Below are 12,954 nucleotides of genomic sequence, written 5' to 3' on the forward strand. Positions count from 1 at the left end.
GTTTTATAAATGTATATTAAATAATTTTAAATTTATCTATGTTACAGCTTGATTACTTATCTAAGTTACATCTATGAGAAGCTAAGACATTTTCTTTACTATGCAGACAGTTTTGATGCAATAAATAGGATAATTTTACATTAATAAAATGTACTTTTTATGCAGCATACGAAGATAGAAAATTGATAAATGCAGCATATATCACAAATACACTCCAGCCAATCATGAATCAGTTGTTTTAGATAATTAAAGAATATAAATAACAGTTCAAAATTTACAAATAAACTGCTTTTAATGCTTGTAATAGCAACTAACACCATAACAGAGCGTGTTGCATAAAATAACTAAAACATTAATCTTAATAATGTAAAAATTTTATAATTAATTTTTCATTAGAACTTGAAATAGTATTTAACCTCATATTTACTTTCATTGCTCCATATTTTAACCCTAATTTATTACAAATATATTTTCTCAAAATAGATCAAATTTAATATAAATTACTTATTATCTGAACAAAAGAAACTCATCGATTTCGATTTTTTAACTCTCCTCATATAATGATAGTTTATTATTGGAAACAAAATTTTAAAATCGTCATAAAATTAAAACGTATTGCGTGGTTTGAAGAAATTTTATGACATCACACACACATGATCTCAGTTTGTTTCTAAAGTAACAGAAGTTAACTTGTAAGGTCCCTCACTTGAAATTATAAGTTAATGTTGGAAGTGGGGAACCTAGGAACTGATAAGCGAATAATCGCTAGAGTTCGAAGACAGGAAACAACAAGAGAGAAGGGTAAATAACCCTTTATTATTTCTATAAGATTTAACAAAACTCCGCCTGGGAGTAAACAAATAAAGTCCGCACTTTGGACTTGAACTTAAAAGACTAAGAATTAAACTAAAACTAAGATTAACTAACTAAGTAATAGCCAAAGCTATCAAGGTTCAATGAGAGTTGGCCCCTTAACTTACTTTACTACGAAGCTTAGCAAGGGTAAGAGTACGGCCGAGCGTAAAACAGCTTTGAGAGAGAGAGCGGCCAAAAAGGCAGACGCGCGTAGTTCAGAAACTCTGTTTCTCTCTCTGTCTCAGTAAGTAACTTCGTGGTTTAAATACCGCTCCTTCTCATTAAATATTCAGCAAATTCCAAAACTACGTTCTGGCCGGAAGTAGTAAGTTGAAGTTAAGAATTTGACAGGAAAGGAACTTTAACTTAAAATTTAACTGTTAATAAAATTAACATAATCCTTACAAACTAATTCATTCCACTTAAAAACTGGATTCCAGTTTTTGAAGAAATTAATTTTACTTTTAATTTATCAGTCAAATTCAACTACTAAACAGTCAATCGTCGTTAAAACATTCTGGAAAATATAGTCACTCTATAAACTTTTCTTTCTGAAATCTATAAGCATATATTAATTTAAATATGTTTACTTTCTCACTCAAAATTGAAGATTGTTATGTAATTAACTAAAAGTCTGCTCCAAATATAACGAACTTAGTTTCTCTACATATTGAGTAATTGCTGTATGCTGAGTGATAATGCAATATTCCTAACTATAATGACATTGTAGAATGCAAATGAAAAGCTAAAATATCATATCATTCGCCATTGATGCACTACAAGAGGACATTTATTTATTTTTATATGATAATTCAAAAACATAGATCCCAGTTAATATGCTTTCCAAGTTACGATGTTCAGAAAGTTTCGTGTTTTAAATCAGACTATAAAGCACAAAATTTTAATTCTAATTAATAAAAAATATTAACTATTCTTCATTAAAATATTTTAATGCTATCCAGTGATGTTATCCATTTTCACTAGTCTCAAAATCTTAGCCTAACATTATGCTAATTTAAATTTGACAACATGAATAATCTTTTCATCATTTTTATAATCTTAACAGAAAGTTATGTAGAATACAGGGTGAGTAATATGTTATTGTGCACATCATGCATTGCATTATCGATACTCTTTCTTAATTGGAATTTCAAAAAGAATGAACTCAAAAAAATATTGGCAACACATGTTTCCTTTTATAGCTATATTTAGCAAGATTAGTCTTGCAAGGCAAGATTAATAGTAGAAATATTTAGAGCTGAACCTTTCATCCAAATTATTTCTCAGACTACTTTTATATCGATGAGAGGTAGTGAAATCTATTGCATAATGGGGCAAACGCCGAACACTGAATAAACTGAAGACTGTCACTAAGGGACACATAAAGGTTTGTACAATAATCTATGGAAGTTCAGGAATAAGACCCAGCATGTCAGTATGTGTCTGGAAGTGTATGGCAGCCATTTCAACATCTAGTGCAAATAAATAACTTTATTTTGCAATTTTATCATTATGTGCACAATGATTTTATGATCACCCTGTATTATGTAAGTAAAACACTTTCTAGGAAATTCTCATAGCAGCACTCGTATTCATCCTCGTTGCCTAAATATCAGTTTTTGTTGAATGGGTTCTAAGCCCAGATGAAGTCGTCCATTTAGATCGGCATCTTTACCAAGTGGCAAACTCAGAGTGAATTTCTGGAGGATGGCAGTAAAGTACAGAAATGTTTCCGCAGTTGCAAGATTCTTTCCTGGACAGGATTTGTTACCTGTGTAAAATAATAACTGATTATCTCTTTATTATTAGTAGTACTGATGTTAGTCACTAATTACAAACATTTACCTTTTGTTTTTCACAAGTATTAAAGTATATGAACTTTAAAGTACTTAAGTTGATAAATTCAAATATGTAATCGGAATTTTTCTATCACATGAGGAATTCTATGACAAATAATCAAAATTTATATATGTAATTGTAAATTTATACGTATGTCGAGGAAAGAAATTATATACTAGAATATGGAAGCATGAGATCTTCTGCTAGCATGACCTGAGGCATCTTTCAAAGGCAAGGCAAAAAGCAGCCACACACCATTTGTCTTGAGACAGTTTCTCTTTAATAAAATTTTACGTACTCCTCCTTTTAAAGGGCAACTAGAGATTTAGAAACCCAATGCGCAGAAGAGGGAGAAAATAACTTATAAAGTAACATTGAAATAACTGTAAAATATTACTTTATTAGTTAAAAATCTTTTCAGAGCATATTATGTAAACTGATATTAGTATCGAAGGTACGCCTACAATTAGCCTGCAATTCATTAGAATGATAAGCTGCTCAATCCATTACTGTACAAAGAGAAAAGGCCAAAGAAAGTAGAAATCGAAATTGTTAATTTTTGAAGAATAAAAAAATTATTTTAAAATTATTCCTAATTTTATAGCTGAGAATTTCTAAAAAATTTATTTTTAAATTATTTCTAGTTTTCTAAATGAAAATTTCTAAGACATTTGAATTTATTAATCGTTTTTTATTTATTGAAATGTAAGAATTAAAAAAAATTGCTGAAATCAGTTTTAATAATTTTTTATATGTATTATTCAATTTCCCGATTAGCCGGATTTCAATCCTAAATTAATATGCGATATTGATGTTATTTGGTTTTATTAAAATTTGTGCTATTCATTTTAAAATTCACTTCAAAAGTAATTTAAAAGCATAAAATCCCCGATAATGATACTGTAATTTTCGTTTTAAGCCGTTAGAAAGGACTTTGCAGTTTAAAAGGTGAAGGCTATATTGGGTACTAGAAAAATATTTGGCAAAAATGTAAAGACAGATAAAGGAGACCGAAACGATCAGATTTTGTAATGAAATATATGTGCTAAAATGGGGCGTTGAGGTGATACAAAGCGCTGTGGAGCAGAAGATAAAAGCGATCAGCTAGCGTAAATTATCATTTTCAGAGCGAATTTCGAACAATCGTCGCACACATGCAAAACTCACTGACGTGTAGGCCTGCGGCTAAACGGAATAGTTAATGAAAAGAGGTACAAAGAAAGATTCCGATGTGCCTCCTTTGAGCATCTGCTCCATTTCCATCTGTACCCATGCAGATAAAATGTACATGTCGCAAGCTATGCTTTAAGGTAAAAATGCATATCACTCGGAATTCGCGCGGGGAATGACAATTCAAACCAGCAGAAAGCAGAACGCTTTTATCTCCCACTGAATAGCATTATGTATCACATCAACGCACTACTTGAGCACATACATTCCATAACAAAAGCTGCTTAGGTCTCTTTTTTAGCTCCCTTTATATTTTTGCCAGATATTTTCCGATCACTGGATAACTTAAAGTAGACATGACTTTGGCAGATTAGCTACACGAGCACTGCCACACAGACGGTTCTCCACATTTAATATATTGTTACGACATGTACAGGCGCGGTGAGATAGCTTCACCGCAAAGCAGGTTTAGGGTTGCCAGAAAATGGCAAAGAAAGGCAGGGTTGCCACATTTGGTGAGAAATTGCCCATTTGGCGACAAAATTTGCGATAGGCCATGGACGGATGGAGAACCTTCTGGAACGAATTCTTACCGGTTTAGCCCAGAATGTTCTTGAACACAAGACAAAAGCTATATAAACCCTGCTGGGTATGAGGAGAGTTAGTATGCCTCATCTAGTGAGCTGATAGTCAGTCACTGAGCGAGTGTCTCGAAGTCTAGCGCCGAGTTGGTAGTCGAGTGCATCGAGAGAGTCTTTTAGTGTATCGCGAGTTAGTGCATCGTCGAGTTTTATCTTAGAGTGGGCTGAGTCGAGAGCTGTACTCTTGTGCGTCGTCGAGTGCATCGCAAGTTGTAGTGTGGAGAGTCTCAAAAGTACATGGAGTTCCGAAAACGACCGAGCGGTGAGACAGCTTCCCCGTAAAGCGGGATTAGGGTTTCTAGAATGTCGCAAGGAAAGACAGGGTTGCCAGATTTGGCGCAAAATCGCCCATTTGGCGACGTCTGATATTCAGTGGAAAATCAAGCCATTTAAAAGGAATAAGTGCTGTTATTAAGAATATTTTTCTGCTTCTTAATCTGCTTGATTTAAATAAAAATACATTTAAATGAGATGTTAAATTAGAAATATCAAATATTTTTATGAAATGACACTAGTTCTAATCATTAAAATCAATATACACTTTTCTGTTTTATGAAAACTACTTTAGGCGCCAGGCTACTCATTCGGCTACTTTTACATATGTTCATAATTTTACAATTTTCTTTGATTTTTGCTTTTTGGCGAATAAATTATCAATTTTTACTTTTCAAAGAGCTTATGAATCAATCAACAGATGAAGTATTTCTTATTATTTAGCATGTATAAAAATGAAAGTTCGTATATTTTTATTTATACTGATCTAATTTTACATGAAACTCAGATATAAATTTCTTTGCCAAACAAACCTATTTGATACTGATGACTGACTAAAGATTATTACCTTTAATTAGCTGTTAAGCATAATTTGATAACATTAAAGAATGCTGACAATATTAAAGAATTCTACTCACCCATTGAAAATGGAATAAAATAGTCTTTCTTTAAAACGTATTTCCTGTCTTCCGTTAAAAATCGTTCAGGTCTAAAGACATCTGGATCTCCACTCCAATATTCATGGCTATGATGAACAGCCCACAAATTTAAAACCACCCAGGAATCCTTGGGTATAAAATAGCCATTTACTTCCAAGTCATCATGAATGCTGTAGAAAAAAAAATCATGCCAAAAAGAAATAATATTGTTATTGAGAAAAACTACTTGTTATTGAGATTTAAATGATTACGAACTTTCCTTTTTTTTTTTTTTTTTTTTTTTTTTTTCGGAACTAGCATTCAAAATGTCAAATTTACAGCATGTAAAAATTTTTACAGAAATTAACATGATGAAATGAAACTCAGCTTTTGAAAATATAAGCATCTGGCAAATTTATAATTTTTTAGCGTAACAATACCAATTAATTGAAAGCTGGCAAGAGAGAGAATGCAATCCAAATTTTAATATTGGACAATAATTCATAAAAGCAAAAGGATTTCAATAATATAAACCACTAAGCAAAGGCAATAATAGTAAAATATAATTTTAAAAATGTTTTATACAATAAGCTTTTATTTAAAATGGATATGTGATTAATGCACTAAACACAAGCATTACGATAAATTATAGAAAATTAATTTACCGTATAACTTAATGGGAACAGTAGGTAAAATAATGCTATTTCCAGAGTTCGTCTACAATTTTAAGCTTGAAGCCCCTATGAAAAACCTAAAACGATAATGGATTATACATTTGATAATAATATAATGAAATTAATAGATTTCATCATTTATGTGGCCCATGTTTTTATTATTCCCGATATAAAAGTGTAAATGAATTCCGTAAATATAATTATTCATTATTCCCATTAAACTATATGATAAAATATTTTTGTCCTTTTAATGTATTAATTATCATATAAATTTTAAATAAAAACTTATTGTATAAAAACCTTTTTTTTTCGTTTTTTTAGTCTCAGTTACACATTATCAATAATGATATTTTTAGTCATTATTAAAACACTATCAATTAATTATAAAAAAATTATGAAATGAAGAAAATAACCGAACCTCTTACACAAAATTGAAGAAATCGCTTTGAATATTCAGGTTCAGAAATTGGATGTAATAGCAGTGTTACTTAACAAGTATTTTACTTGAACTTTATATGGTATTTTCTCCTTGCCTATGGAAAAAAGCTTTCACAAATGTTTCCCTAAAAGAAGTTGGTTTCATCTGAAAAATCCAAAATGTTCAGTGCAGAAACAACCTTTGCATCTGGCGGATATATAATCCACAACTTGACAAAATTTCTTCTCAGTTTCCGATTTGAAGGAGGATTCGTTGTTAAATGCTGAACATCACACTGAAGAAAAGAGCGATTTTGATAACTTTCTATCTTAAAGTCTTGATGTTTGTGTTTACTCTCATAAATTCATGATAAAGCAGTCGCCAAATGAGAAACTCTAAGAAACATTAATAGATTGCCTCTGTTACTATTTCCATTGATGATTGAGCTGCATGAATACTTTCGCGCCCTTTTTTATGTGCACATTCCCTCAGAAACTTTTCACAAAGGCTCCCTCCCAAGAAACAGATCTTCTTTAAGAATTTTACGATGACTAAGCATAAAAGAATAACAAAAAAATTAAATGGATAAATTAAAAAATGGAATACGCTTATCTTTAGAAGCCAGATGAGAGTTGGGCATTTTTGGCTTAATTAATATAATACAATAGAACTGCGAAAAACGATTCAATTTTTAATGCTCGCAATTTGAAGAAAAATCAGTCCGGTTTTAATAACAATGAAGAAAATTCGAGAAAAACTGTCTTCGAGTGAAATATTAGAAAATTACAGTAAATATATTTAATGAAATGTTATAATATTAAGTTCGGTTAGGTTATTTGAATATGGCAAAGCACACAGTGGCTATCTGTCTAAGGGGAAAGATGCTTTCGTGGAGGATTTTCTAAGGGAAACTAGGTCGTATATATGTTACAAACGCGGAAAACCAATCATGCAGTTAGCCCATTCACCAGAGATCGAAGCCAGGTCACACTCAATATCCAGCGTCTTTTAGCCAAAATGCATGAAATGAAAAACAAGACCAGACATAGTAATAAGATTATAACAATCTATCAATTATAATAAATATCATATCTCATTTAACGATCTATAATGCCTCGTCTAACACACAAAGTATTTTCTTTTTCAGTACAATCCTAAATAATATAAGATTCGGAATTCGAAAATGTAGTAAACTATATAAAGCAAAGCAAATATGCAATAATAAAAAAATACTCAACAATCCATTTTGGCACATTCAAAATTCGAAACAAAATGCAGGGTGGTTCATAAAGAAGTAATAGAATAGAAGAATCATAAAGAAGTTTCAATAGACTATAAATCAAGAACAATGTAAGATATTATATGTTACCTGTAACAGAACTGTAATGGATTATTTTTTATTAGAGACAGTCATAGATGTTCTATGCGTGAACCCTTAGTCACACGACAGACATCGAATCGATAATCCATTTCTGCCCACACACGTGTTAAGGTACCTGAATAAAGTTCGTCAATAGTGGCTGTGATATGCTGTTTCAGCACCGCTAGATCAACGGGAAGGGGAGGGAGGAATACCTTGTCCTTTAGGTACACCCACAGGAAGAAATCAAAGGTATTAAGTCAGGTCTTCTGGGTGGCCATTGGGTATGGGACATGATGTAGTCTGTGGCTCGACCAATACATCAGTGAGTACAATGTTCATCGAAGTAATCTTGCACCTAGCTTGCATCGAAGTAATCTTGCACCACTCAGTTGGAGAAAGAAGTTGTCAACGTCGTCCTGCAACTGTAGCATCAACTAAAGAGTTAAAACATCCAAGAAAGTGGCTCCCGTGACAGTTTGCTCGTGAAAAAAGAAAGGGTTGAGCACTTTCTTTCTGGACACTGCACAGAACATATTTACTTTACGGGAATCTCGCACGTGTTGCACTGTGAATTCGGTAGTCTCTGTTCTCCAAAAGTGAACATTATGCATGTTTACCTTCCTACTGATGTGAAATGTTGCTTCATTAGTAAAAATTAAAGGATCGGCAAAATCGTCATTTTCAAAATGAAGCTGCGTATTGGCACAAAATTCAAAGCGCTTTTGTTTGTCAAAATCACTCAGATTTCGCAAAACCTTCACTTTGTATAGAATGCCTCTTTCTTAAAATTGCCCAGACCAGAAGGCTGAGAAATCTTCACTTCACGACTCACCCTCCGCTTTGATTTTCCCGAGGTTTATTGAATGGCGGTGCAAACTCTATCGGCGACTTCTTGGGATACAGTCTTTTATTTTTTATTAACTTTTATACAGGACTTTTATTTTTGCACAAACATCCCGTAGTTTTAAAATTTTCATGCCATTGATAAATAGATTTTTCTAGTTGAAGGTTCTTTTCCGAATTGTGATCGAAAATGCAGTTGTAAAGCAGTTGCGGATTCCGTTTTGTTAAATTCAAGAACACAAAACGTCTCCTCCACTGCAGATGTCGGCATTTCGACTGAGTAGTCACGTAACATGCACATTATTGCTTATGACAATTCCATCAGGGGCTATACCAGAGCCGTATTTAGAACTTGATAAGGCCCTAAGCTATTTGAGATATGAGGCCCCTTATAATTCTGTTATACTATATTTCAATACCATATTTATACAATATTTTAATTTTTTTGGAGACCCTAAGCTGTAGCTTGTGTAGCTTATACGTAAATCTTGCACTGGACTAGACACAAACTTTAATGGTATGTCTACTTCGTGGTTCGCTGAGGCGGTGCGTGTCTTTGACTGTCACTGTTTCACACCATCTGGAATGTGTATACTTCTTTATGAATCACCCTCGATATATCATTACATAGTTTACTAAATACGTTTTCAAAAACAAATCATATATGTTTGTAATCAGTTCACAGAGAAGTGCAACAATATGGGTATAGGTATTTATAAGCGAATAATTCTAACCCTGGGATGATTCCTAAGGGTGAAATTGTTCTCCATCTCATGACTTCCATGATAACGGCATTCGTGAAAGGCATCCTGCTGTAATCAAATATCCGTGGAAAATGACTTCTGCCAATTATTTCATCGATTTCCAAGTGGATTTTCCTTTGCATTTCAGGATAAGCAGCCATAATCAGCAGTAACCAATCCACCGTAATTCGCACAAATTCATTTCCTGCACTGAAAATTGACTTCATGACATCCTGTAGAAATTTTTCTAGAAAAAGATCAAATTTAAATTAAAAGTCGTTAATGATGGCAAGGCGAAAAACATTGTACGTAATTGGCAGTTATAACAAAATAAATTTGCCACTTGTTGAATTAGCATATTTTTGACACAATTCTGCTGAAACTTTACAAAGGAAAATATTTCTCAAAATAGATTTACTTCAATAATAGATTTTGAACATAAATTCCAAGATAATATTACAGAATCTAAGAAAATCGTCTTTTAAATTTCTTCCTTTTGCGACAATTTGTTCAAAGAATTAAAAGATTATTGATGCTAATAAAAAGAAGAGGAAACTAAAATGGCCCCAACATGCACCAAATCTGAAGGAAAAGTATTATTAGATATTAAATAATTAAGTAAAATTACATATAAAAACGGATTAAAACTTTTCCAAATTAATAGCATATGGCCTTATTAAAAAATCTAAGTAAAGATTAAACTTTAATAATTTGAGACATTTTATTTATGTCTTACTAAAAGTTAACTTCATGTTGATTCTTCCCTTTGTGTCTTGTTTCGTCACGTACCTGCTCAGCCCAGAGGTTTGTGGCAAGCGCTTATAAAAAGGAAATCGTCTCTGGTTAAATTCACAGTATTTGTTTGATTGCTGCTTGCCTAAAGAGCCGCTGAACTGAGTAGACAGCAAGGCCTATCATTGCGAAAGTTGGTAAGCGCCGAAATTTAATTCCGCTCCTCTCTCTGACTCAATTACAGTTGTAACTTCGTGTAGAGTAACTGGAACTGTAACCATATGCTGTAGATTTCCAGAAAGCCGTTATTTACAAGAAACGATTAAACTGTTTTGTAGTATTTCAAGTCTCTTTAAGTTGTGGGGAAAGCAGTTTTATGTTGACTTTTACCTTTTTATTTGTTCTTGTGTCCACAGTAAGCATTAAAAAGAGTCGATAACACGTAGAAGTTACTTTTAAAGGTGAGTAGAAATAGTTAACTAAGCAGTTAAACACCTTGTAAGCCATTTATGTTAATTAGCCAGTTATAATGATTTAAGCATTTACTATAACTTCTCTTTTCCGTGTTCCTCACCAGAATGCAAATTAACTGTTTCGTGCGTTTAAGATAAGGGATTTGAATGTTTAGATTAGAGATTCTGGGAACGCGTCTTGCTGTTACTCTCGTCAGTTCTTCTTATGTTGTATTCTGGCTTTAGCATCTTGATAATCGACCTTTTAAAATACGTACCGGTGAATAGCTGAGCCAGCTTAATAGTTTTATTTTACGTGCAGTCTGACGCTGCGTTACCTACACTGAAATTTAACGTTCTGTTATATTAGCCTAAATTCCTACAAATAGCGGAAGTTTCATCTGCACCACAAGCTGTGCCTTTATGTTCAATTCAGACTTCAATAAAAAGGTGATTTTAACCTTTCTTTGACTTCATGTTTGTTTCCGATAAAGCGATAACTCGCTTCGAGCCTGTAAAACATCGACACAAACTTCTAGATACAACAAAACCCTATAACCTTCATTCATTATAAATTAAATACTGGAATAAAAATATAAAAATAAGAAAAACCAAATGAAAATTTTATAGTTAGTTTTTGTAAAAGGAATTCAGAAATAAAAGTATCAAGGAGAATCATCTTAGAAAATTAATTAACATTTAAGGAAAAGTCGATGAATAAAAGTATCAAAAGTCAAATAAAGTAGTTTTATTTTTACTATATATCGCTAGACAGGAGTGACGTTTAGCTTGCTTTAAAATTTAATCTTTGATATAACATACGAGGCGCCATAACGCGATTTATTAATGACAAAAGTGACATCAGAAGGCGAGATCAATCTAAAGTTCATGCTAAATTATTTATTAAGTTCATACAAAGCTTTGATTCTCATGTTCAATGCTTATGCTGCATATTACTACAATCTGTCAATTGTAGTTGAAAACATTTCTGCTGTATTTTGACAAAAATAAGTGAAATTAATAAAGACCCTTGTTTTTAAAGTAATGAAATAAATATTATATAAGTTCTTGTAAATTTGAAATGAAGAATAAATGCAATTTTAAAGATATAATTGGCTGTTGCTACCAATCTGAACAACGAAAAATAGCACGAAGAAGTTTGTATGATTAATCCATAGAAGAGTTGTAATTTGTAAATTTCTTTACTTCTTCCTAGCTATAATTATCAATAAAAAGGAGAAGTGAATTGGTCGTATTAAAAAAAATCGATTAGTGATGGCAGTAATGCAAACTTTTAAGTGAAAAACACTCCCAAAAGGCGAGAATCTAAACTCCTTTCCGATAAGAAGTTAAATGTTAGATTACTTAATAATGGCAAAGCACTCGAGGCTTCTCTACCTATGTAGAAGGATGCCTTCGTGGAAGTGTTTCTAAGGGTAACTGGCTCGTATACTCATTACACATGGGAAAACCCACGAAAATACCCAAGCAGGTAGTCCGTTCGCCGAGATTCAAAAGCCATGCAACCAGCCCTTTTGACTGAGTTTGAACCCAAGCTAGATCAAACTACCAGTATTGAGCGGTCTTAACCACCCAATTGGTGGTGGGCCTGAGAAATTAAATGTTGTATATTATTATTAAATGTTGTATATTATTATCTATTGGGTTAAATTTCAATGCTTATGATGTCCTCTTTTAACAGATTCTGATAATATTCCTTGAAATTAAAAAATCAAAGTTTATTAATTAACATCGAGGAAAAGATGATTTCAGTTCTTTATAGTTGCAATTCATTCTCTGATCATAGTTTACTAAGCTAATTTCTTGATATGAAGAAGTAGATAGTCTTTTAAAAGAGTTATGAGAATTTGTAATTAATTTAGAGTTAATAAAATCATTTTTTAAAACATGACGGATTTATGCACTACCCACTTACCATGGAGCATTAAAGATAAATCTAAGAATCTTGTTCCAGACAACTTAATTTTCCTTCTGTGCTTAGCAGCTGCAATAACTCATACCAGATAAGCAGTAAAAGAATGGGAAAAATTATTGTTTGATAAATTTTTCTTTTCAATTGACAGTAAATAATTACTTCCAAGTAAAGCACAAATATTCATAAATGTACGAATTACTTTACAAGTGACGTATTCAATGCGAGTTCTAAAATTTACTTTGCTGTCAAGTAGTACTCCTAGATTACTCAAATTAAAGCCACAAATAGTCATTCAGAATAGTATAGTCAATAAAAAGACAAAAAAATTGTTCTTAGAAAGTTTTTTTTAATTATTAATTGTGCGGCTAAAAGTATAA

The 12,954-nt window shown here is 32.2% G+C and overlaps 1 protein-coding gene across 1 annotated transcript in view; it reads right to left on the reverse strand.

Moving 5' to 3' along the window:
* Positions 1–147: 147 nt before the first annotated feature.
* Positions 148–12,954, reverse strand: part of LOC118206009 (vitamin D 25-hydroxylase-like) — a 29,034-nt gene continuing 16,227 nt past the window's right edge. Inside the window, exons 6-8 of the mRNA XM_085808507.1 lie at positions 9,449–9,704; positions 5,417–5,607; positions 148–2,626 (exon numbers count right to left, since the gene is read on the reverse strand). Of these exons, the coding sequence (XP_085664633.1) occupies positions 2,448–2,626; positions 5,417–5,607; positions 9,449–9,704 (626 nt within the window). The 3' untranslated portion in view covers positions 148–2,447. The remainder of the gene's footprint in view (positions 2,627–5,416; positions 5,608–9,448; positions 9,705–12,954) is intronic.

The sequence above is a fragment of the Stegodyphus dumicola genome, chromosome 1 (assembly GCF_044657685.1).
Source record: "Stegodyphus dumicola isolate Sdum_Otavi_A_Nest chromosome 1, ASM4465768v1".
Classification (NCBI taxonomy): domain Eukaryota; kingdom Metazoa; phylum Arthropoda; class Arachnida; order Araneae; family Eresidae; genus Stegodyphus; species Stegodyphus dumicola.